This window comes from Rhipicephalus microplus, chromosome 8, assembly GCF_043290135.1.
Source record: "Rhipicephalus microplus isolate Deutch F79 chromosome 8, USDA_Rmic, whole genome shotgun sequence".
Taxonomy (NCBI): Eukaryota; Metazoa; Arthropoda; class Arachnida; order Ixodida; family Ixodidae; genus Rhipicephalus; species Rhipicephalus microplus.
The window spans coordinates 90,180,773-90,207,559 of NC_134707.1; the positions used below are offsets into that span (position 1 = coordinate 90,180,773).

The window sequence follows — 26,787 nt, forward strand, 5'->3', positions numbered from 1 at the left end:
GACACGACAGAAAACTTGCGACTTCTTAACATATGCCTGTGCTTATAACATTTCTACATATATTTAGCGTCATTTCGTATTGTGTTTCTCAATAAAAAGATTACAACACATTCCGTTATTTACACATGTTTCACATAACACCAATTTCCAAGGTACGTGAGACTGCCGATTTTTTTTTTTCGGAAAATTCACACTCATACATCATACACGTATACAGAAATATGTGTTCCCGTAGAAATTCCCGCATTCTGTGCTGATAGATGGAGCAACAATCACTATTTCTATCGATTCTACCAGCGTGAAGGCTAACCAACCTTTGTCGTAGGAACATAAAAGAAAACTCTGCTCCAGAAGGTAAACGGCATGCAGCAAAAAAAAAAGTTGAACAACCCCAGGTGTTCAAAATTTCTGGAGCCCTCCACTACGGCGTCTCTCACAATCAAATGGTGGTTTTGTGACGTTAAACCCCACAAATCAATTATTCAATGCAGCAAAAAAGTGCTAAGACCTGCCTCAAAATGATTTTAAGCTATTTATTGTGCTAGTGTTAAAGTGCAAAAAAAAGGAAAAAGACAACCACCCCTTTGTAGCACGAAGTCGCAAGTTCTCGCAGAAAATCCGACGTCAGCGCCGGTGTCAGTGTCGGCGTCGTTGGTTGCGAACAAAACCGAAACTTGGCCGTAAGCAAAAAAAAGAAGAGAGATGGTTGCACATAGAATAAGAAGGTATGAAATCTTTTCAGACGCAAGTGAGGATAGAACAGAGTTAGTTTGCACGGCAAACAGGCCTTTTACCCCACATCCACGCGTATTTAATCTTTACTGAGGCAGCCGCGCGTCTGCTTCAAAATGGTGAAAGTAACTTCCAGCATACAGTATACAGTGCGTCTGATTCGTGGTAGGCGTGATGTACAAGATACCACTCTCTTCTGGTGAAACTTTCATTAGAAAGGCAGGGTGCCACGTAAACACCTTTAATGAATGAAGGTAATGCACACTTAGCTTTCCCTTGCATAGCATGTGAGGCAAAGCTAAGACGGTGGTCTATAACGGCTGACGGATGGTTCTTAACGCAGCCACTGCTCTGTTAAAGGCCATCTATCAGGCATCTGAAAAAACACTTGAATATAGAAAGAAAAAACACCGACCAACAACAGAGCTTGTTTTCAGATTCTGCATCGGCTGCAAAATATTAGTTCTGGATATACACAGGTATATCAGTGACTTGCTCTTTATAGCACATTCAGGCTTTACACAACACCACGCGTATTGTCGAAAGCAAAATTATGCACATTTTAGCACAATTCTCCTAAAAGAACGCGACGGGCATTTCTACAAACATACGTCTATCAATGCCAACGCACGTCCATTGTATAAATAATTCAACAATGCTATAGTTTTTTGTGACTTGGCCAGCAATACATAAAAACAACGTCCATCATTTAGAAAAGCAAACGATTGCGTCGCGCACTTGGCAGCGAGCAACCGCAAGAGCAGGCAAAGATGACCGGCGTTAATCTATGAGCAGAAACCTAAGAGAGTGGCTGCGAAGGTCGCTGAATTTTCCACGCCTCCACCCTCTCAAGACACAAAGGTGGTGTAGGCCGTATTGCGTTTGCGCGCCAGTTGGGCCATTTTGCTGAGAAGGGCCGCCTTGTCGCCGCATTTGCCATGAAAGTCGTCCGCGTCGGCATCGTCGGCGGCGATGCAGAACCTTCCGCCGGTGAGGTCATCAATGTCGTTCGCCTTCTCCTCTAACGTGGCCGCATCGTCGTATGAGACGAAGTAGCGACCGCCTTTCTTGACGCTCACGATCCTCGAACGGCTCAGGTCGTTGCGTTGAGGGGGTTTCACCGTAGAGCAGCACTGGACAATCTCGCATATCTTGGAGTACCTTAATACGGCCCTGCGTGGTATCCCAGCAGGCTGAGGATGCAGCGAACAACAATTTATGCTAACATGCAATATACTATTCACACGTGCCGTCATTGATTACGCCATGTTACATTTTGCTCTTGGTGTCATCTGATGCGTCTTTAAGGTCATATGACAATCAGAAGCATTCGTTCATGTTTAAGCCACCACCCAGCGCTTATGCCGGATGCCGGCTTTCTTAAACACGCGCGAACAAGTGGCACTCTTATTTCTTCATAAGCACTTTCGGTCAAGCGCTTACGTCTGGTTTTTAGAATATTCAAGCAACGTCTTTTTAAAAAAAACGGGTATGAAATTGATGCTTCTGGGCCAAGCCTTGTTGTATTGGATACATATGATATGGGAGCATATAATGATTTGTGATAAGGGTCAACTATAACTGTCACGATAGCTAATTGTGTGAGCTCATTGAAAGAGCAGGCGCTGTTGTGTGAGCAGCATGGATGGTAATGGCACCTGGCGAAAAAAATCTCAACCACAAGCTTCTCAGTGAGTGATTTCCGAGATCCACCCGAGCAGGAAACCCAAGAAACGCACCAGCGTACACAAAAATGCAGGTGCTAGTTCCATTAACAGGCACGTGAGTCAAACGTCGGGCTCACCTCCGATTTAAGGGACAAAGCACCTTAGGGCACGCGAAATCCTTAGGGTCTCAGCGTGTCTCATCTCTCCAGTTTCGTTGCTCGCATTCGGCTCGCGCGGTGGTCAGACTCCGCGTGCTGCTGCATGGAAACTTTCTCCGTCGGTGGACGAGGCTCATAAGCGACAGCGTGTGATAAGGCAGCCGCGGATGTTGTTCAAGGGCGAAGCTCCTTTAGCCGGGGCTTGGTCCCTTCCTCTGTACACGCTAGCTTGCGTTGCTCTCACTATAAAATTGCGCATCACTCTTTGTTCTTTCTTTTTTCAATGCGAACGCATTTCTTAGTCGGGCTATGTCAGGCGTCCGGCGGCAGCGTCCAAGGCAGTGGCCGCGCACCGGCAGGTGTTATCTCTTCGCTCTTACTCCCGCTCCCATTGAAACAGCTGCGGGCGCGCACGCTTATAGACGTCCGACTCTGGAGTTTTGCGGGCACGCAGCGCCACCTGTCCATGCAGTTTTGAGTAGTGCAAAGCCCGACTCTCTTGCACAGTTTGCTGCGCAACGAGGTGCAACTACAGCGTACGAACCAGTGATTGAGCTAGAATTAGGTGCAATTGCGCATTGAACACTTTGAAAAAAGAGCTACAAAGATCTCTACGCTAATCAGATGCGTCACCGAACAACCGTGATGTGCTTGCTGGTTCACTCGCCAGAACGAGGGCGAAAACAGGTCCAGACGCAACAGCTTCGCACTCTACAAATAAAAAAGACCCCAGTCCACGCTGGTTGCGTTGTGAATTGCTATGGACGTAAAAGATTTCAGTTGTACTGTTTTCCACAGCTTTCGCGAAGCAATTGGCGAGAGCACTGGATATGGTCTGTTGTGTTAGGTAAGCTAATCCCTCGCATTGTCTACAGTCGTTCGCTTGAGAGGGTGTGATTATATAGGTCTCCTTTTATTTATTTTCAGTGGCTTTGATATCAAAAAGAACCATGGTAACTTTTATTATGATGCTTAGCAGAGCCTCTGACCATGGTGCGCGCCATGCAGCAGCAGACACGTGACGCGCACTATAAACATCGCACACGCCCCGACCGCCGATACTATGAAGCTCCACTGCATTACGCCTTGGGGCTTTCAAGGCCTTAAGTTCCGACTTTATTTATGAAATGCAGACATGTACGTCATACAGGTAAATCGCAAAATGATCGTGAAACCATTAAGCTTTTTTTGCCGTTTATCTCCGCGATTGCCGAAGCAGTAGAAGGCCTCGGTTTTGCATTTTGTTGTACACCAAGAAAGTAGACACGCATGTATTCACATTTGCAGTATATACAAGCGGACGACAACCATCAGAAGAACTTTCTAGCATGCGTAATGAAACAGTTCAACGCACAGGAAGCGAAAGATCGATGACGATTGCAAATGCAATGGCGAAAATCGCCAGGGCTATATAGTCCTGGCGATGAAGCGCACATTCGTTCCAGATGCACTTCATCGCTTTGGCATCATGTGTATGCCCAAGCTCAATGCATTTAGGCGTTGCAGTATGAACGCTGAAGTGCTTGCCTGTAATCGATGTCATGCCATGCTCGCTTGCGCTAAATAAGCCAGTTGCAGTACGCTGAAATAACAACTGAAACATCTTTCGCATTACACCCACAGTTCGTTTTGATGATCTTCCTACTTTTCTGAAGAGTGGTTGGATTGAAGTGAGAAGCTTGCGAAGTCATGATTTTTAGGAAACCGTGCCTTAAGACCAACGAATCAGGAGGGTCTATTGACGTTCGCTTGCGGTCGGCTCGCTTTGCACTACCCATCTATGGCCGGCGCGTGGATGGGGGCGCTGATGGCGGCGTTTTTAGCAGCGCCGCCTGGGCAGAGTCTGACTTCTATCTTCGTCCCTAAGCAACCACAGCATGCCGTGCGAAAAAGTGCGAGAGGTGCAGTGCTTCACCGCTCCTACTCTCGCCAAACGCTCTCTCTCCTCCCTGTGCCCCACTATCCCGTCTACTCGCACCTCACTCTCGACCGTTCACTGGCTGGGCCCCTTTCAAGGTGATGGCGGCAGTCGGTGAAAGCGAATGTCTGACGGCAACGTTGCCTTTTCGCCGCGGAAGAAATGCATTCGCATTTCGTCACGATTCTCTTCAGCGAGGTGGGCCATTTTTTTCATATACTTTGCAGCACATCACTAACATTAGGGCGTACAAACTAGCCGCTATCATCGGCTCATTAGCTTTAACCCAAAGAGCGCCTGCAAGACGGTGTGGCACACACATGCACTCTCCAACCCCTCGGCTGCGCTGGACACTTGATAGTCAAATAGGTGACCACGAGTGGACGGTGAAGGCTATATGCGGAAACAAGTACTTCTCTACGTGCCGTTCAGAATCTAAACGGTGGACAAACTGGGAAACAAGTACGTGCGCATGTACGAAGAAAAGAAAATCCTGATCGCTTCTAAACGGCGCAAGCACAACCCCGCTGATGACGGCGCCATTGAGGCCCAACTCATCGAGCAATATCAGCAGGAACAAGACTTCAGATCAGGCGCCGCGGAAGACGAAGATGTGTGGCCGATTTTTGCGAGGTTTTACCAATAACCGTTGGAGATTCACGCCAGTCTTCAGCATTCACTTCGTAGAGATGGCGTGCATTTTGTTTTTCTTAGTCGTGAGACATAAACGGGGGATCCGCTGTAATAAACTCACCGCGTGTCCACCCGTATACCCATCAGACTCTCACTGTAGCAGATGTTGGTTACGTTGGGACCTCCGGTTGCGATACTTTTGGCCCTGTCGCTTCTGGCTCGGCTCAGTACGTTCACCATGGTGAGTGCCTGGCTTATTTCTTGCTGATTGGGATCTGTGTAGTTGAAGTTGTTCATGAAGATGGCGTCGGGTATGGTTCCGGAGTCGTCCATGGGTGCGTGCATCTGGTACACGTTGGCCAGCACGTTACCCTTTACCTGCGTCCCGTAAGGACCACTGCGCAATATGACCGCTGTCGAGCCTGCGGGAAGCGCCGAATCGCGTAATTAGGCACTGCACTGTTAAGCGTACTTTGAGCAGGGCTTCCGTTAAAGACAGGACAGAATACTTTAGTGCGTAGCGTTTCAATTTACGGTGAAGTGGAGCTCTTCTAAATGAATGTTCTACATTTACAGCAATCATACGTTTAAAGTAAACTTAAAACATGGCGCTTTGGGTAGGCCTTTATTTCAGCCGGACAGAGTCAAAAGAAGATAACCGCATGCTGTGTAGCTATAGTCGAGCCTCTTTGGGCGTCATTCAGAAGCTCATGTAGAAGTGAGACTCGGAATAGGTGTATCGTTACAATTCAACAGGTTGCCGGATGTTAAGATGGATTAGAAAGTTCTGCTATTAAAACTGAAATAAAAGCTTCTTTACCGAAAACTGAACATTAGAAATAGGTTGAAAATCAAGGCATTTTGAGTATGCAAAATAGTTATCTATGAAGCATACTGAAAGCATGACGTCAGTGCTTGCGATTGTTCCCTGCTATGCATCTTATCCCCAATTGCGCTATCTCTTGAAGACGGATTAATAACTGGCCAGGTCTCACACATTGCTTCAATCAAATTAGTGCTATTCATCCAAACATTTATCTTTTCACTATGCCGACATAATTAAGCACCATCTTTGCGCACAGACAAATCCTGATGCAGCTTACAGATTCGACACCCACTTTTGGCGGTGACTAGTTGGTCGATGATGTCGAAGCACGCCTTCACTGCGTCGGCTGTCTCGTTTCCCTTCAGGTAGAACTCGTAGCCTTTCAGATGAAGCATCTTCATGCGAACCAGGAGATCGGCGATGGTTGTTTGCGGGCACTGGTCACTGTCGATGGTCAAGTAGAGGCGCGAGTGACTCGCGGCAGCCTTCAAGAATTCCCGCTGGCTTCTCTCTGCATGAGCCAGTTTTTGTGCCCCATTATTGGGATTCCTTAATACGTGCAAAATCATGTCTCAGTGATCCCTCTTACAATTTGAGAACACTGGTGTACTGGTCGACCATAATTACTCACATAGATCCAGGACTCGTTGCATCGGTGTGCTAAGATTGTAATGAATGTTTTCCGCCTGTGTCTTCCTGTCATAGTCTGTGGATCACTGGAAAGTGCAATGAATTATAAAATACCACTCGAACTTAATTTAATTTCTAGTGGCCCAGTGGTTGGTAATGGGGTCTTTTCCCTTGCTCTTGTAGGGGGCAGTGCGCTTCGCGTCCGCCGAAGACGAACAGAAAAAGAAGCTCGGACAACATGGCTGTAGCATAAGCTCAGTCATTCGATAAATAAATGTCCACGTTGAGCCGTTTCCTCGAACAAGTTTGTGACCCCGAGGTATTGCGCACACGCCACCCTATAACCACCACAGTTTGAACGGCGTGGTAGAGCGATAAAACTGCTCTACCATGCCGTACTAGGTCTCTTTGTACTAGGTCTCCGCACTGCGATGAAAAAAGACAAGCAGTGCTTATCCACAGAGCAACCCTCATACCACCACAGTTCGAACGGCATGGTAAAAAGGTAGAACGCTTCTGCCGTCAACTGTAGGTATCACTGTGCGGGAGAGACTCAACAACTTCATGGACACAGCGCCTGTCTTTGTTTCTATTAGGTCTCCGCTCTGCGATGAAAAAAACGAGCAGTGTTCATCCACAATGCAACCCTCTAACCACCACAGTTCGAACGACAGGGTAGATTGGTAGAACGTTTCTGCCGTCAACTAAAGGCATGACTGTGGTGGAGATACTCAACAATTTCATCAAGAGAGCGCCTGTCTTTCTACTAGGTCTCCACACTGCGATGGAAAAAAAAAGACAAGCAGTGCTCATCCACAGAGCCTGTTTTCAGCACGACACTTCAATTACCCAGCGAGTTCTTTGCTTCGAAGCCGGCATCAGTTGAGTTACACTCTTACACTGACCACCTGTCAACTACTATGGTTACAGTTGTACCACTGCCGACTCGGCATGATAGCAAGACCGTTCTTAGGAGCCCATCATCACTTCATACCAGTAATGTCTCCATCCATAACGACGCTACGCGTACTCCATTACAAGCACTTTATGGCGGTTTTTCAAATTCCCAAGTGCGATCCTAAGTACTTAGTTCTCCTGGTTAACTGACACGCAGGGACAATTTCTAGAGGCTGTTTGAAGCCAGCTTACGTGGATGCTGCAAACGCTATATCAAGAATATAAACTGCTCGACGGCATTGTTTTTATCGCTAGGGGCTCATCATCTGATGAATAAATGATCTTTTCTTACCCTTCTGCTCCCACACTCTGACAACACATACCTTCAGCGAGTTGTCTGTTGAGTAGGTAATGATTCATTATATGCAACTAGGTGATTCGCTCGCCTAGTTACGACTCGCCTAGTTGAATACAGCTTAGCCGCAAAACGTGGACAAGGAAATAGCAGCTGACATAGCATAGCTGGTAAAGCGTGGCGTACGTAATGCAGTCACCAGCCACTTTATCTTTCAAACATTTTATTTCAAGGTACATAAACTCGTTTAAGCAATAATATCGTAGTCACATCATTTCTGTGGTTACAACCTTGTCCTCCTATTAAGGTTAACACGCGTTAATCGCTCTTACCGGTGTGTTCAGCCAGTGCCTGTGACACTGATGATGGCATGCCTGGACCTGGGTACCTCGGCATCTCGCCTTTATTAGCGCTGCCACCGAGCATTGACGAGTGACACCATCGGACAGGAAATTCATTTAACTTATATCGACAGTACTAAAAGTTGAGCGAAGTGGTACTGACTTGTGGCTACTTTTCGCGCGATGTACACACAGGCGAGAAGAAAGGTACTGCGGCCGCAAACTAACAACTCGTTCACTGAAAATAACAAAATGCACTCTTATCTTCAACACTAAAAACGCCCCCCGACGTAGTTCCTGAACATCTACGACATAAAACTAAAGGTGAAACTGGGGTTTACCAGAAATTGTTAGTTTAATCTTGTAGGTGTTCAGGACACAGTCGGAGGTGTTTGTAAGCCTCGAAGACAAAACTGCATTTTGTTTTTTTTTTTTCAATAATTTAGTTGTGAGCTTGCGCCCACGGTGTCTCTTCACGCTCATGTGTATTTTGCGCAAAGAATATCCGTGAATCATTTACTTAGTTTAAACGTTCGTGGAGGTACTGACGTAGTTGAGCTATGCAGTCAAAAGGTGCCGGGCCACATAGCCAGCTCTGCAAGGCTGTTCAGCATAACAACAAGGCACGCTATGTGTGAGTAATTCCTCGAATGTTCGCCTTTGCTTCAAGTTTGGTACTGGGCCTGATATGTTTCACTCGAAACACCAATACAGGTTGTGTCAAGCGTGTCAATTACGGGTAAAAAAAAATCCGGTGTATGTCTTCAGACATCTTAAAAGAAAGCATATGTTTAAATATACGTTTCCTGCATACGGCGTCATTATTTTAGGGGTGAAGCTCCTTCTGGTGTGTGTATCGTTCCTACGTAGTAGTAGTATGTTGTGGTAGTAGCCACGTCTAGTTAGTTTTTTAAATTGCTCACAACATTCATTGACTCTTTGGATATGCTGGGAACGTTTTGAGCATGGCTATCTCTCTCTTTATGTCTACGCTTGTTTGAAGTGTGTAAATGTATGTCTTATGTTTTTCAGTAGAATCTCATCTTAATTTGCTATTATACCGATAGAAACATGCTTTTGTTTACTATGTACGAGTACATTGCCCAAAATGTATGTGAACGCTGCCTTGTGTACAAAACCCCCCGGCACCTTCAAGCAGCATTTTCGCCACATTTCACCTGCAATTACCCGTACAAGGATTGTTTTTAAAATACACTTTCTTGACTCTTGATAACTTGATTGATTTTGCACAAGGTTTAAACTTACTCCAGCTGCATAAGGGCACCTCACCGCGCTCTTTGATGTCTGTGCCCCAGGGTGCCAAGACGAGGTGCGAGCAGAATTCAGTGGCCGGTTGAACCACGTCGTTCCATAGGTCTTTACTACGCATTCGGCAGATAAGGAACGGCCGCCTGGGAGCTGGGGAAAGAACATTATGTGTGTCTAGAAGCAATCCTCAGCTTCACAGAAAAAAAAAGGCCTTCCACTTACGTATGCGTACCTTATACACTCGAAATGCAGGAAAATTTATTTATTTCTGACCCCCGTATTCACAAACGCTCTTCGACTCGACTTTCACCCTTCACTTGACAGAGGCGAGCACTGCGCCACAGCTCGGCTCAAAAATGACGCTGCGCTTCTCAAGAATCGCAGCAGATTATCGCTGATATGGAGTGACCTGCCATGCCTAGTAACGGCGCTCCCATCGGCTTTCTCAAGGGAAGTTGAGGCGTTGAGTGAACGGATGTTTTATAATACGGGGGTAAGATTTGGAATTTTTAAGGCTGTGGTCGAAAAGCATCTCACTGGATTGAATTGGGCAGCGATCCCTCCAAATTAGCGGCACAGGCAACTTGCTTATTACCATTATTATTATTAGTGTCGATGGTGATCACTGGACAGTGCACACTATACCATAGCAAAAGATTGCCGTCGTTCGCGTTTCATTTGAAGCTTACAGTACAACCAAACATGAACAAGAAAAATACATTTTAGCAACGCGAACACTAAATTCTTAAAAAAGTTACTCTACAAGTTCGAATAAAAGCCTACTATATACAACGGGCACAGGACTGAGTTGACAGGTGGAACATGGGAGAGGCCTTTGTCCGGCAGTGGACGTAGTCAAGCTGATGATGATGATGATATACGAGGCCTGAACAATATATATATATATATATATATATATATATATATATATATATATATATATATATATATATAGAGAGAGAGAGAGAGAGAGAGAGAGAGAGGGGAAGAGAAGAAACACAACTTAGCGGTTGTCCTAATTTTATTACCAACGGTTTCGACCGGTCCACCAGTCAAAACCGTTGGTAATAAAAGTAGGACAACCGCTAAGTTGTGTTTCTTCTCTTCCCAAGTTCCCAAGTACGTTTGGCCCATTGGAAAAACTTCTCCAGTATATAATACATGTATATATATATATATATATATATATATATATATATATATATATATATGACATCTAACAGACAATAATGCCAAAGAATTTATAGGGAAGGCATGAGACCCAATTGTAATGTAAATGTGAAGAAAGAAAAGGGGGTGAAAAGATAACTTGCCGTTAGCAGGAACTGAACCTGTGACCTTCGAATAACGCGTTCGATGCTCTACCAGTGAGCTACCACGGCGGTTATTCTCTCAGCCACTTTATTGGGTTTATATGTGAATTTAAACGTGCGAGTGTCAGTCAGCGCCCCCTGTAGCCATGGCGGCGAGTGTGGCACACTCTTAATGAGCCTGTTTTGCGTCACGTTGTACGTGAGCTTATTCCGAGCCGGCGGCTGACCAATAGTCCCTCGTAAACAACCCAACGGCACCAAGTCTGCCAGTACACACACACACACACACACACACACACACACACACATATATATATATATATATATATATATATATATATATATATATATATATATATATATATATATATATATATATATATATATATATATATATATATATATATATATATGGATAGCCCCCTGGATAGCCACCGTGATAGCTGAGTGGTTAGAGCATCGAATGCGTTATTCGAAGGTGGTAGGTTCGAATCCTGCTCACGACAAGTCATTTTTTCACCCACTTTTTTTTCTTATTTACATTACATTGGTTCTAATAACTGCCGCTATACATTGCTTGGCATTTTTGTCTGTTAGATCTCATTATTATTGTGTCAAAACACGGAAAAACGAACCCTTATGTATAAAACTTCTTTACCTTATATCGTCATCATCATCATCATCAGCCTGACTACGTCCACTGCAGGACAAAGGCCTCTCCCATGTTCCGCCAGTTAACCCGGTCCTGTGCTTGCTGCTGCCAATTTATACCCGCAAACTTCTTAATCTCATCTGCCCACCTAACCTTCTGTCTTCCCCTAACCCGCTTCCCTTCTCTGGGAATCCAGTCAGTTACCCTTAATGACCAGCGGTTATCCTGTCTACGCGCTACATGCCCTGCCCATGTCCATTTCTTCTTCTTGATTTCAGCTATGATATCCTTAACCCCCGTTTGTTCCCTAATCCACTCTGCTCTCTTCTTGTCTCTTAAGGTTACACCTACCATTTTTCTTTCCATTGCTCGCTGCGTCGTCCTCAATTTAAGCTGAACCCTCTTTGTAAGTCTCCAGGTTTCTGCTCCGTAGCTGAGTACCGGCAAGATACAGCTGTTATATACCTTCCTCTTGAGGGATAGTGGCAATCCACCTGTCATAATTTGAGAGTGCTTGCCGAATGTGCTCCACCCCATTCTTATTCTTCTAGTTACTTCAATCTCGTGGTTCGGCTCTGCGGTTATTACCTGCCCTAAGTAGACATAGTCTTTTACAACTTCAAGTGCACTATTACCTATCTGGAAGCACTGCTCCTAGTAGCGGCGATGGCGTAGTGGTTAGAGCACCCGCCTCGCATGCAAGAGGTCCGTGGTTCAAATCCCGGTACCGCGCAGTTCCCAACCGGAATAAAAAAAAATAATAAAAAAAATCCGCGTGTTGATGGAACTGCATTAAGAGGCCTGGGGTGCGGCCTCACCGGCAAACACCGCCGAGAACGCACTCCCTCACCAGAGAAGGATTGGCCACCCTGGTGCAGTATCTGGCCACTACCTCCCACATGCTTACGTCAAATAACTCACGGCCCTCAGTCCCCAGCAGCTGCGAAGCAACTGACCACGGCGGCGGTCAGATCTGCAACGCAGCAGAGGGTGCTAAGAATCTCTGGATCCGGACAGGCCGCCATTGGAACCTGAACTTGGCAACGTTTAATGCTAGAACCTTATCTAGCGAGGGTAGTCTAGCTGTACTATTCGAGGAGCTAGAGGGTGTTAAATGGGATGTAATAGGGCTCAGTGAGGTTAGGAGGACAGATGAGGCCTATACGGTGCTACAGAATGGGCACGTCCTTTGCTACAGGGGCTTGGCAGACAGAAGAGAACTGGGAGTGGGGTTCCTAATTCACAAAAACATAGCTGGCAACATAGAGGAATACTATAGCATTAATGAAAGGGTGGTAGGTATCGTAATTAAACTGAATAAAAGATACAAGATGAAGGTAGTACAGGCTTACGCGCCTACATCCAGCCATGATGACGCTTCAGTTGAAAGCTTCTATGAAGACGTGGAATTTGCAATGAGTAAGGTAAAAACACAGTATACTATAGTAATGGGCGACTTTAATGCAAAGGTAGGGAAGAAGCAGGCTGGAGACCAGGCAGTAGGAGATTATGGCATTGGTACTAGAAACGCCAGAGGAGAGCTACTAGTAGAATTCGCAGAACGCAATAATTTACGGATTTTGAATACCTTCTACCGAAAACGAGAAAACCGCAAGTGGACATGGAGGAGCCCTAATGGCGAAAATAAGAACGAAATAGACTTTATAATGAGTGCACACCCAGGAATCGTGCAGAATGTTGAAGTGATTGGCAAGGTACGATGCAGTGACCATAGAATGGTACGGTCTCGAATTCGCCTAGACTTGAAGAAGGAACGACAGAAACTGATACGCAAGAAGCCAATCAATCAGCTAGCACTGAGAGGGAAAGTACAGGAATTCAGAGTGTCGCTGCAGAACAGGCACTCGGCTCTTAGTGAGGAAACCAACCTTAGCGTAGATACAATGAATGATAATCTGACGAGTATCATTACGGAGTGTGCAGTGGAAGATGGAGGCAGGGTAGTTAGACAGGACACTGGCAAGCTTTCCCAGGAAACGAAGAACCTAATTAAGAAGCGTCAAATCATGAAAGTGTCAAGTACAACAGACAAAATAGAACTGGCAGAGCTTTCGAAGTTGATTAATAGACGTAAGGCATGCGATGTAAGAAGGTATAACATGGAGAGAATTGAACACGCTCTGAAAATCGGAGGAAGTGTCAAAGCATTGAAGAGGAAACTTGGGATAGGCAAAAGTCGGATATATGCACTGGGGGACAAAGAAGGCAAAATAACTACCAATATGGATAGGATAGTTAAAATAGCGGAGGAGTTTTACAGAGATCTGTACAGTAGCCGAGATAACCACGACAATAATACTATAAGAACTAGCAGTAACCCAGATTACACCCCACCAGTAATGATAGAAGAAGTCAGAAAAGCTTTGGAGAGCATGCAAAGGGGAAAAGCTGCTGGTGAGGATCAGGTAACATCAGATCTGCTGAAAGATGGAGGACAGATTGTGTTAGAAAAACTAGCCACCCTGTTTACGAGGTGTCTCCTGACGGGACGAGTACCAGAGTCTTGGAAGAACGCTAACATCATCTTAATACATAAGAAAGGAGATGACAAGGACTTGAAGAATTACAGGCCGATCAGCTTGCTCTCTGTAGTATACAAGCTATTTACAAAGGTAATTGCTAACAGAGTAAAGAAAACATTAGAATTCAATCAACCAAAGGAACAAGCAGGATTTCGAACAGGCTACTCAACAATTGACCACATTCATACTATCAATCAGGTAATAGAGAAATGCTCAGAGTATAACCAACCACTATACATAGCCTTCATAGATTACGAGAAGGCGTTTGATTCAGTAGAAATATCAGCCGTCATGCAAACACTGCGGAATCAGGGCGTAGATGAAGTATATATAAACATTCTGGAAGAAATCTACAGGGGATCAACTGCTACCATAGTGCTTCATAAAGAAAGCAACAGAATACCAATCAAGAAGGGTGTAAGGCAGGGGGACACAATTTCCCCAATGCTATTTACCGCGTGCTTACAGGAGGTTTTCAGAAGCCTAGAATGGGAACAGTTAGGGATAAGAGTCAATGGAGAATACCTTAGTAACCTGCGCTTTGCCGATGACATTGCATTGCTGAGTAACTCGGGGGACGAATTGCAACTCATGATTACGGAGTTAGACAAGGAGAGCAGAAAGGTGGGTCTTAAAATTAATCTGCAGAAAACGAAAGTAATGTACAACAACTTTACCTTATATATATATATATATATATATATATATATATATATATATATATATATATATATATCCTACGTGAGCAGTCACAAAGTACTTTATTTCGACGTTTCAGCCATGGCTGAAACGTCGAACTAAACCAAACCACTTTGTGACTGCTAACGGAGGATCTACTTGACAACTTGCAATGCGACGGCCACTCAACCACCGTGCCTGCATATATATATATATATATATATATATATATATATATATATATATATATATATATATATATATATATATAACGTATCTCTTTATTTATTTATTTATTTGTGTGTGCGTGTGTGTGTGTGTTTGTTTGTTTGTTTCCGAATTAAAACTTTAAGTTTAGTTCATAACACGTTCTCGAGTGAATTGTTTGCTTCTATTTTTACTCGAAAAGCTAGAGACAGTTTTATCATTAAACATGCATTAGTCTTATCTTGACCACCTGCAGTTCCTCCTGAATATGCGTCTGAATCAAAGCGCCCAAACAATACGCATTTTGCGTCAGTTAACACGCGGCCGTGAGGGCCTAGATTCATTCCCCCGATAATTGGCTTGCAATCAATCACCATAAACAATGGCGACAATAGCGGGTTCCTGAAAAGTTAACTATGCCAAGATGTTGTATTAAAAGACCAAACCCCACACAGCTGCGTGCCGAAGTCACCTATTAAAACCAGCCGCCGAATCATATCGTGTATTTGGGAAATCTAGGAATATATATCATGTTATAGCATGCCAAACCGGGTTACTCACTTGCAACAGCGGGTTCAGATCCAAGACCTGGAGAAAAAAAGCGTCGAGAAAAACGTTAGGGGGGTGGCGAGGGATTTTAAATGAGCACGAAGTTAGAGGGAAAGTGAACTCCGCAGCTGCCTGCAGCAAAGTGTTTTCACCTCAGCAGTGTTTCACGAGGAAGGGATAACGAGGGGTTCAAAGAGATAGAGATAGAAGTAAATTAGATTGACAGGAAGTAAAGATTGGGACATGGTTATAGATGCCCGCCGATGGGACCCCGTTCGGCGAATGGTCGTTGAAGAGAGGACATGGTATGCGGGCCAACCCCGTCGGGCACAAAACGCAGCACTCGACTCGAGAAAAATTGACCTATAAGTACAATTGCATTGAGAACTTCATTTTCCCACATTCTGAAAGTAAACCTAAGTAAATTTATACTAAGTTAAAATTACCCGTGAAAAAAATGAAAGATGGAATGTCGAGTATAGCGAACTAAAGTCCCTATACTTCGTAAAAGTACTAGTACACGCTAGTAAAAGCACCGCCATCTGCTTTCTCTTTCACGTCTTTCACCGCCTCCTCTCCGGCGCATTGCTTTTTTTCTTTCGATTATGATAGTGGTGCCCTCTGTAACGAGCCACGAGCTTGCAGTTTGCTTTCGAGCCGGTGAGAGGAGGAAGCGGCGCAGATCAAAAGAACGCTGTACTTTTCCGAAGGTATAGGGGCTTTAATGTCAACACGTTTCGGCTTCATTGACAAACAAAAAAAAGGAATCAGCAGAAATCCCTTAGTGTGTTTACTTCCGCCTAAGCGCTGGTGCTTAGTGCGTTGCTATTGATATTAGGTTCCTTTTTCAATGTCACATCCCAATTCTGGAGCAATGCTTTGCAGCTAGAAGCTGCAACAAAGTGGTGAATATACAGGCATTGCCACGACAGATATTGATGTCCGCACTGTTTGACACTCAAATTAACACTTCGATGGTACAGATATTCTTGCGCTAGCTATGTATCGGCCTGGTCAAATAACATCGTTCAATTACTAATGTATACAATATTTCGAAAAGGTTATAAAAGTTTTTAAGTGAACTCATATAAATAGTAGCGTGATAAGTAGCTACGACCCACAGGCAATTATCGCTTTTGCTGTCTTTTTGGTGACAATACAGCTTAATAACTGTCAGTAGGCTGATTTATTAAGAACCACTATTTCATCTCGTTACTGGAGCAATGAGGTAAATGAGGACATTTCCTGCGGACCAACAATTTCAACATCACATTCACAGATTTCCAAAGTAAAGCTTATATACTGCCGTAAAAGACGCGGCATGTGAGGGCACTCTACGTGCGCTTATCACCTAATTTTCATTTGATTGTTTGATATGTTGGGTTTAACGTCCCAAAACCACCATATGATTATGAGTGACGCCGTAGTGGAGGGCTCCCAAAATTTCGACCAGCTGGGGTTCTTTAACGTCCACCCAAATCTGAGCACACGGGCCCACAACATTTCCGCCTCCATCGAAAATGCAGCTGCCGCAGCTGGGACTCGATCCCGCGACCTGCAGGTCAGCAGCCGTACTGTCTAATTTTGAGGTATTCATGTTTTCTCCACAAAATGTTATCTATGTTCGGCGCATGGTCACGCTGCAAAGACTGGGAAACTTCGTGACTGCTTGAGCTCATTCTGCTGAAAATACACACACTAAGCGATTATTCAAATGGACTGCACAGCTTACGCCAGGATAGATTTGGGTGCACGTTAAAGAACCCCAGGTGGTCGAAATTTCCGGAGCCCTCCACTACGGCGTCTCTCATAATCATATAGTGGTTTTGGGACGTTAAACCACACATATCAATCAATCAAAGCTTACGCCAGCACCACCGATATGCCTCAAATGTACAATGTCGCATGTATAAGTGTCGATGCGCCTCATCGCACATCAGATTGTCCGATGATCTATTCGCCACTCTCTGGTACAGCACGTGTTGCTTTAGCTTCAGTTCTCGTTTCTCAGACAGAGGTTAGCCTAATTAAAGAGTTTCATCTTGGACACGCGGACAGCTGCCTTCGTCAAGGTTACGACCCCATGACAATTATGCCTCACATATTAGCGACTGTGACTTGAACAATCTCAGAGCCCAGATCCCAAGAGTACCGTTTACTGCTAAAAAATGAATCCTCCAATGAGTACCTTATCTTTTGCTGGCTGCTCTAACGGCAAGTGTATGGGAAAGCGTGTCGTCAGAGACGACTTCAGAAAACGGCTGCATTGCCTCCTAAAAAGCGGATACACATGAGCCTGCGCCAATGAGCGTGCACTCCAGAGTGACGTCATGAGCCGGACTACTGGTTACTCTATTTTTGGAGAACTTTACCAAGTGCATGAGCAGGACAATTTTGCGTGGATGCGCTCGGTTGAATCGCTTCGGTCGCCTAAGCGAGGTGTCCGGACTTCTCAAGTTATATGCCACTATAGCCTGTCAGAACTAGGTAAAATTGTCTGCCGCCAGTAGTCCTGTGCAAATCAAGGCCACTGTGCTTTTGGTTCAAAGCCTAATCTGGACACGCTCTGTATCTCTGTATCTCTAAAAAAATGTATCCTTAAATGTATACCAGGACAAACTGTCTTTCAAGAAATGATTAGAAAACATGTCTTGAAAAATGAAGCTGATAAAAATGTGATATTCCTGGTCAAAACGAAATTTTATGGGAGACAGAAGTTCACCTAAAATAAAGACCATTTATTGAACAGGAGAATTAAGTATAATTTAAGATCAACGATGAAGCCCATTGAAAGAGTGGACATTTTACGTCGCCTTTGAGATCCATTGCAGCAGTGCTACCACTTTCGCACAATGTCGGGCATGGTTTTCGTCGGCATTTTTCTTTCTTCTAAGATAGAACATGTTTTCACACGCAGGCAGCAACTAATTTCCAATGGAAGAGGGAGTAGTAGGCGTAGCGCGCGTAATTCACTCACGGCTCACGACGAAGATTAGGGCTAAGCCTAGGAATCCCAGAATGACGGGTATGATGCAGGTGAACAAAATGTAGCTCCCGCTTCCTCGGAAGTCGAGCTGCTGCTCGGGTTCCCGGTGTCTGCCACGAAAAACGAAAGAATAGGCCACTGGGATAAATATTAGTCTTCGCTGCAAACTTGTTCGTTTTCTTTATCACTACCAGCTTCTAACTTACTAACGCACACACACACATACGCACAAACGCAAATGGGGTTGCTACTGACGTTTTCGTAGGTCACATATTATGCGTTTAACGCTGCAGCACTTATCGTAATGATATTCCCTGCGCACCCACCTTTTTCCCGTTTGTTGTTTTATTTCAAATTCATGTTTGCTAGCTCGAAAAGAGACACACTGCAAAAGAAACACACGCTGTTACTGTTTACGAGTGGTTACAAACAAAGCAGACGCACCTTCATCTGAAGTTCATTTCAGGCAAACCAAACATGACCGATAAATTACTAAGGAAATATCATACGAAGTAGTTAGCAAATCATTTCGCAGGAATAGCGACTGACGTAACTGATCAAAACGCTCGCGTGAAAATACGCGGTCTTGGAATTGACAGTGGGGACCTTCGTGATGTCTACCGCTTTAACATAAGAGAGCAGCAACCAAGCACAACTTTTATAGCTGCCTGCTAATACTAAATGGGACGCGAATGACTGCACCCCGCAGCTCATTGTTAACATGGGTTCGTGAACCACCAAATAGCAACGTGATCCTTAGAAATCGACTGATTATATTTTTATCGCTGTTACCTTTAGGAACATTTTCGGTCTCTATACTGGGAAGGCAATTTCACGCTCAAGCCTCAAGACAGGGTGGTGTAGGTGCAGGCGACGTTGAGACAGCAACCTCTAATTTAGTTTCATTTATAAGATTTCATTTATTCATTTCCATTCATTTTACCCTCAATCCCACATAGCGGTACAGAGAAGATTGGGGTAGCTAAATAGTAGCAGCCGCCATTGTCGTCTACCTTCGGTTGAGTGTGGTGTATTTCAGCAGGGACGAATGCATTGTCGTTCAGTGATTTTCACAACAACTTCAGCTGCGCGCTGGACGCAGTTGCTACTTTTATTCATTTTATTTATTTATTTATTTATTTATTTATTTATTTATTTATTTATTTCGGCATTTTTACTAAATGACCACGAAGGGAGCAAAAAGAGAGAGTGTCTCTTGACTTGGCCCACTCTTCGCGAGGCACCTGGGGCACGTACAGCCAAACAGTAATTGAAAAGTTTAGCATTATACATAAAATTATAAATAAACGAGGAACACTACAACAAGCAGGAAAATATTGGTTAAATATTCAAACAAAGCTGTTCCTTAGCGATAAATACAAAATGCGTTACCAGCACCATTAACATATATTGAAATATATACAATTTATGTGTAATATAGAACAAAATTACTACAATAAATATATGTCATACAGTACGAATCTTCAGCACACGCACCCCATGTGAGTTTTGTGAATGCGTTCACTTGTAACGATTACGCTCGTTACGGTCGGGCTGTCTTACAGAGGCCGAGCGACGAAAAGTTTGGAATTATTTTATACGTCTAAATTATTGCTCTGGCTGGTCTAGCTAAGCAGCGCAATAAACGAAGACGGATTAAAGGAAGGACGCAAGACGAGCAGAAACTTTTTAAAGGGGAAACTTTCGAATGCAAGTAATGATCCGATTACGACAGAGTATGAAGAAGCTCTACGACGTCTTTGGTGAAAATGTTGTCGCGAACCCCAGTTTCGCGCTAACGAAAACGTAGCAGCGCTTGTCTTGTGTCCTTCCTTTCCTCTGTCTGTCTTTTGCGCTGTTTACCTTGACCAGCTATGAATCATAACAAACTAGCCCAGTTATATATATATATATATATATATATATATATATATATATATATATATATATATATATATATATATATATATATATATATATATATATATATATATATATATATATATATATATATAGTAGCCATAGCTCTGGCGGATACGGCATGCCGAAGCAGTGAAAAGTTTCGCTTTACCGATTCCTCAAACAAATGACAGTACTCCTTAAAAGTAGTTGGAATTGTTACATGCAGGATATATCATTTTAATAAAAAGAACAAATGTATGGGAAGGCATTTGCTTTTGCTTACCGTTGTCTCTCTTCAACAGCTTCAAAAAAACGAAACGTGTACGATTATCCTGAAACGTGCTTTTATATAAAGATAAGCGAGAATGAACAGAAACATTGTTCATGCTTCAAATCTTGTGAGTAAATATTGAGTGCCGGCGTGTACAACGAACACCTAATGAAGTGCTTAAGTGGCAACAACGCACTCGACTCGGAACGTGAAGGTAGTTATACATGTCTCTTACCACTAAACGTTATATACTGCAAGAAGTCTAGCTCCCGGTCAAGTCTCCCATAGTAGAGTACAAATTGTACTCTAAATCGTTACCCCCTTTTTTCTAAACACATCATAACTAGTAACCTGCTCGCTTTCCATTTTGTATCCATAATGTCACTCCAAGTACACTCATTCACTTAATCTATATTGGGCAGTGGCGTAGAGACGTTTTTTTTTTAGGGGGGGGGGGGGGGGGGTATTCAGACCATATTATATGGACGTTTGTTCGCTTTGTTGTTGGTATGTGTAAACACTCACAAATTGCGAAGTGTGGGGAATGGGGTGAAACATTCCCTGATGGCAATTCGCCACTAGTATTAGCCATGATGCTACCACTTGTTTTAAAGCGTAAATCAATTTTAACTTACCAGTGTCCACACCACTGTACGCCTCTGTAAATCACATCAAATACAAACAACTAATTTAATGCACATATAATGCAGTATGAGCATATTGGAACAATATTTCTAGAGAATAAAGGATAGGACGGGCAGCAATAAAGTAACGTTCGGGGAGTGTGGAAAAAACCGTAGTAAGAAGTGCGGGCTGAGTAGCAAATTTTATGTGAAGCCATCATTTTGACCAATATCTTATAATGTGTTCAAAACACAAAAGGGCAGCAAATTGAGCCTGTTGTGGTAAACAGCAATGATTGATTGGTTTATTTGTGGGGTTTAACATCCTAAAACCATCATATGAATATGAGAGACGCCGTAGTGGAGAGCTCCGGAAATTTTGACCACCTGGGGTTCTTTAACGTGCACCCAAATCTGAGCACACGGGACTACGACATTTCCGCCTCAATCGGAAATGCAGCTGCCGCAACCGGGATTTGAACCCGCCACCTGCGGGTCAGCAGCCGAGTACATTAGTCACTAGACCACCGCGGCGGAGCTGGTGAACAGAAATGCCCCAGAACGCATACTACGGCAAAAAAAAAAAGAAGCAGCCCTAGCGTATACTTACGCGTTGCCATGCTGTACGCCACCGTTTGATCTTCCTGATGCTCGTCTGCATTCGCAAAACCAAGTCAATATGAATGTAAAAGCAATGATTCCCGCAAATTGGTTCTTTTTTTTATTCAATTATGTTGGTGAAACAAAATGAAACCTTTCAGTGAGCTCGATAACGTATGGCTCAAATATTCTGATCATCTTCACCACTCTCTATACAACGAAAGGCGCTATATTCTCAAAAAAAAGTAATTTTTGAACCGAAAGTGTGAAGCAGTGATTGTGATAAGAAGTAAAGGAAGTGTCATACGAGAAGCCGCAAGCAACTGCCGCATCCTATATGGCGCAGTTTCACAAACCCTGACGGAAGAAAACGAGGTCGCACGAGTGGGCGAAGTGACTATTACGAGAGATTGAAGCCAAAGATTACAGCAAGCTGCCAAATTTATTATATTGTGAAGCATCTTATGGTCGAGTTCAATCCGGCGTGTGGCGTGACCACCCTTACAGCGCATGCGCGTCGCCTACCCCTGTCTCACCTCGCAATGCTGACGCAAGCAGCGTCTCCTACCCTACGCTCACTCCCTCCTCTCTCTCCTCTAGGCAGTACTCCCCGTAGCGTTCACCCCTCCCCCCCATTTTGTGTCCCCACCGCTTCTAGCGCCTCACGATGCCAACGCAGGCAGCATCTGCTAGCGAGTTTCTTCATTGAAACGGCCGACTGCTCGCGCTGCACAACCGTCCACTAGCACTGGGTCTTTACCTCCAAGGTAGGCCAGTAAGAGCAAGGAGGTTCAAAGAAAAATTGCTGGGGTGAAATCTGCCGCAATGTCTTGACAGCAGAAGTGAAGCCAGCTTTTGCCACTGCCAAAATGTCTTAAACATGCTATTTTTGGTAGTGTCCAATTAGGAATCAAGTGGCTGCGATATGTTAGTGTAAATGCTACGTCAGTTCTATAAAAAGACTGTTGTTGATGACAAAATAACACACATTAACGAATATGGGTGACTAAATCTGCAGAGAACTTTGCCTAAAATTAGAGGCTTGCTAGACAAAACTAGTGACACTAAGGGGCACATGGAGCACTATGTGACCCGAAATAGTTTCCACATCAAACTCCTTGGTCGTGTCAGAGAAATGCTCCGTCTCCAGTGGTTGTGCGCTGTCAAAAAACGGGACAGCTTTTTGCTCTCCCATAGTAGAGTACCAGGTACTCTAAATCGTTAACAACTTTTTCCAAACACAGTTTTGTTGTCTAGACTATGCGACTTTGATAGAATTGTTTTGTCGTGATTATAGGGACGGCTCACCACTCTCTTATAGTTGAGTACGAAGTACTCAAAATCGTTAACCATTTTTTCTAAACACATGGACTGACCTTCCCGTGGGACGGTTTTCCGCTCTCCCATAGTAGAGTACCAAGTACTCTAAATTGTTGCCAACTTTTTTTAAACATACACGGTGATACTTTATCGTGCCCCTAGTAAGATGACCACCACAGCTGCCATAGGCACGGCTTCACTCCTGGGCAATGATTTCCACTCGAACAATTTTTCTTAAACCTCCTTGGGTTGGGGGTTCGCCTGTGCTTTACAAACAACAAAATTTCACAGCGTGCGCGTTAACGATAGATGCAGACTGCGTGTCTTTGTGTCCAATCTAAGTCTTCTGCCACCAACTGCTAATTAGCAGCTGCTCCCATGTTCTTGTAGAAAACATCGGTCTATCACTGTGAGCTTTGTGCCTCCCCAAGTTTCTTTATTGTGCAACGCCGCGATGCGCGCCAGAGTAAAAAACTTCGCCGACACTGTGAGCCTTAGCACCCGCTGCTTCGCGTCTACAGATCAGTCTCTTCAGTGGGAGATTGTGTTATTTTTTTTATTCTTCATTCATTTCAGTCAGCATTTTTGAAAGTTGCTGTTACCTATACGTTTAGCTATGTCGACTTCCATTTCAATACTACGTGCTCCACGTTATTTCGAGGAATACAGGAAAAAATACAGCCGTGCTGCAATGACGGAACCGACCGTCAAAAACACTGTGTATCATCTGTTTCTTGCAAAATAACGGAACTGGCCGTGAAGAGGAAAAACTGTGCTGCTTTTATACAAAACAGCTGTACTGGCGGCAAATGAGCACTCGATGTTTCCGTTTAATGGCCCTTTTCGTAAGAGACCAGAAAAGCGTATGTCTTCTGTGCTTGAAGAACACAAATGACTTTAAACACCTAATTTATGTCTCTATCACTGAATCCTTTATACAACGAGCCGCCCTAATTTTTGGCGCTTCTGATAAATGCCTGGGTCGATCTTCATTCACGGCTGGGTCATATTACATATCGTGGCATTTTGTTAAATCCTTTTAATTTTTTTATTATTTCTATTGTAGGTGGCTGGAGAGATACAACACTGTTTTTGAAGTAAGGCTTTAGTATTCTCAGTTGAACATCTGCGTGAAGTGCGACATTGTCCAGCAAGAGGTAGTGGTGCGAACAATAACTACCTAGGCATCTTAAATGCGTCAAGAGGGCGCAGCTGTAGAAAAACAGCAGATTTGTCTGGGAAATACCAAAATAACGAAAACTATACTTTCTAGCTTATTAAGTTAGCGTACTCACCCCTGCCCCTTTTCTACTGCATTCTTTCAAGAGTTGGTAAAACTAATCGGGGGACAGAGTGAATGACGAGCCCGACTGACAGATTATGACACTAACAACATGACATGCATGCCACGTTGGTCATGAATGTCTAATAGTTCTGTGACGTGTGGAAGACACCCAACCACCACGGCTGATCTTTATCGATCTTATATCGATCAAGAAACAGCGCCAATATATAAGCTTTAGAAATCTTTGCACAATAGTGTTTTGGAGCCTGCGTCGCAGAACAACTCGATTGGCGCAAATTACAAAAATCATCTTTTAGTCCAAAATAAAACAAACGGTGTCATGCGTGGAATTAAAGGGTCCTACCACAGAGCCACGCCAGTGCTTTGAATCGCCTCAAAAGAAATCCTATACAGGCATCACATAAGGGCAACTTAAATTAAGTGTGCTTATATTGATGGCTGTTTTGAAGGCACTAAGATTACCACGCATAATTTGCCACTGTGACTCAGCAAGCTATACAAAACTGCGGCACGATCCTGGAGAAATACATCAACGAAAACAAATATGGCTAGACATGGCGTTGCACAGTAGCATGCAATTAGCTTTGTCAAAATTTACGCAAATCCTCGGACGTTACTACGCGAAATCCAGTAGGCGGCAGTGTAATCAGCGTGTCTGGTACGAACTGAACAGCTGAACAATTCAAAGACGTGCCCACCTCGAAACGATCGCCTAAAAAGAAAAGGAAAAAACGAGATGCCCCATAGGTGCATATTCACTGACTAGAGTGCGTGTCATCTATTTCCACAACGTGTGAGATCTGCCATAATATCGCGTGTTCCGGTAAGAGTGATTGTACCAAAAGTGTCTCTAGCAACATTCCCTGCGCATCAAATCTCATTTCGGAGAGTTTATGCCTCCCCGCGATCCTGTCCTATAGTAACGTAAGCGTAACATGTTGGTTTTACACACTGTCGAGAAGGAAAAGATTCTGTACTTGCCTGGAGTTTCGGGAAGCTCTTTGTAACAAAGAAAAAATAGAAACTACTGGTGAGCTTTTACACAATTCATTGCACATTTTTTGAGCTGATGATATTCGTCCTACCTCACTAAGCAAATAAAACACTTGTGGTCAAGTTTTGACAAAGACAGATGTGTGTTTATCTATTTGAACGAATAATAGCCCGTCATGCTAAGGAGAAGAAATATTCTGACTTTACAGATGTTTATTCTTTCGCACATGACTGTGGTAGTCAAGTTCAGTTTATTGAACATAATGAAAACATTGAATGAAATCTACAAAATCATGTAAGAATTGCAAGAGTGAATTCCATTTTATGGCATAGATGAGGGCAACACAAGCCATGCCATCATTGTGTCCTGTAGTTGTAGATTTGGCGTAATGCAGTGAGCGGTAGGTATTTAGGTTATTAGCTCTGGATCTATTCTACAATATTGACACTCACAACATCCACACAAAGGCACTTGTAACGCACTTTTCTAGGGGCTTTCAGACATACGCATGTGAAGTCGTGCCATGACAATGCACCTTAACATATTGCGCAGCATTAAAAAAACAGTGTGAATGCCTGAACGTAGTTTGGAGAGATAATCTGCGTACCGACAAACACCAAACTGACCATGTGTTACATGACCATATGAACGTCTGACTTTGTAAATCGTAATATTGCTATTCAGTGGCGATACACATGTTCATACAATCATCTCAGGATTCAACACGCCATCCTCTCAGTGAAGTGTAAATTTGTATTGTCCCATTACGCTTGCTTCGATGGAGCCTACTGCCATAATAAAGGACCCTTCGCCAGGCGTGCACTATTTTGAGCCGGCGAGTGCAATGTATACACTGCGTTCACAATCACATCTGCCGAAATTAGCAACGCTATGCGCAACTTGATTTATAAAACAGAACAAGTGTTTCCTTTACAATGGCACAGGGCGTCAGATGTGAGTAAAAGTAAATAAACTCGACAATTATACAACGTTGTTCTTTTCATATTCTACCTACATAAAAGTGTGCCTCATCTTGTTTTCAGGTACCGTGTTGGGGACTCGGCGCAGCACTCCCGGAGAGTTGGGACAATTCGCGTTTCGTCGACCTAGTCGCCCCCGCCAGTGAGGCGGACCTTGACGTAGGAGCAAGGCTAGCCATCGGCTGGTGGTAGTGGCTTCCACTCCTGCATTAAAGCACCGAGGTCATTTTCGTAGGCCGCCTTCAAGTAAAAATTGATATACACAAGCTTCAACAAGCAAAGTACGATTTCAATGTTTTGAATGTTTGCACAAGGTACAGAAGCTTCAACAAGCAAAATACGATTTCAATGTTTTGAACGTTTGCACAAGGTAAGCGTCTTATATTTGTTTCGAAGCTATTCAACTGCACATCCAGAACTCATTTCTGTCTAGAGGT

At 43.8% G+C, this 26,787-nt stretch overlaps 1 protein-coding gene across 2 annotated transcripts; it reads right to left on the reverse strand.

Annotated features, from left to right (window-relative positions):
• Positions 1-723: 723 nt before the first annotated feature.
• LOC142768655 (uncharacterized) lies at positions 724-26,551 on the reverse strand. 2 transcript variants are annotated; one of them, XM_075870672.1, is made up of 7 exons: positions 26,418-26,551; positions 18,346-18,464; positions 15,381-15,407; positions 9,448-9,576; positions 6,227-6,445; positions 5,230-5,530; positions 724-1,905 (listed from the first exon to the last, which is right to left on the reverse strand). In XM_075870672.1, the coding sequence occupies exons 4-7, from the start codon at positions 9,545-9,547 to the stop codon at positions 1,581-1,583; spliced, it is 945 nt and encodes a 314-aa protein (XP_075726787.1). In that variant the 5' UTR covers positions 9,548-9,576; positions 15,381-15,407; positions 18,346-18,464; positions 26,418-26,551; the 3' UTR covers positions 724-1,580. The 2 variants fall into 2 exon arrangements, with proteins under 2 accessions (XP_075726787.1, XP_075726786.1); XM_075870671.1 differs by having other exon boundaries at positions 9,424-9,576.
• Positions 26,552-26,787: the final 236 nt, after the last annotated feature.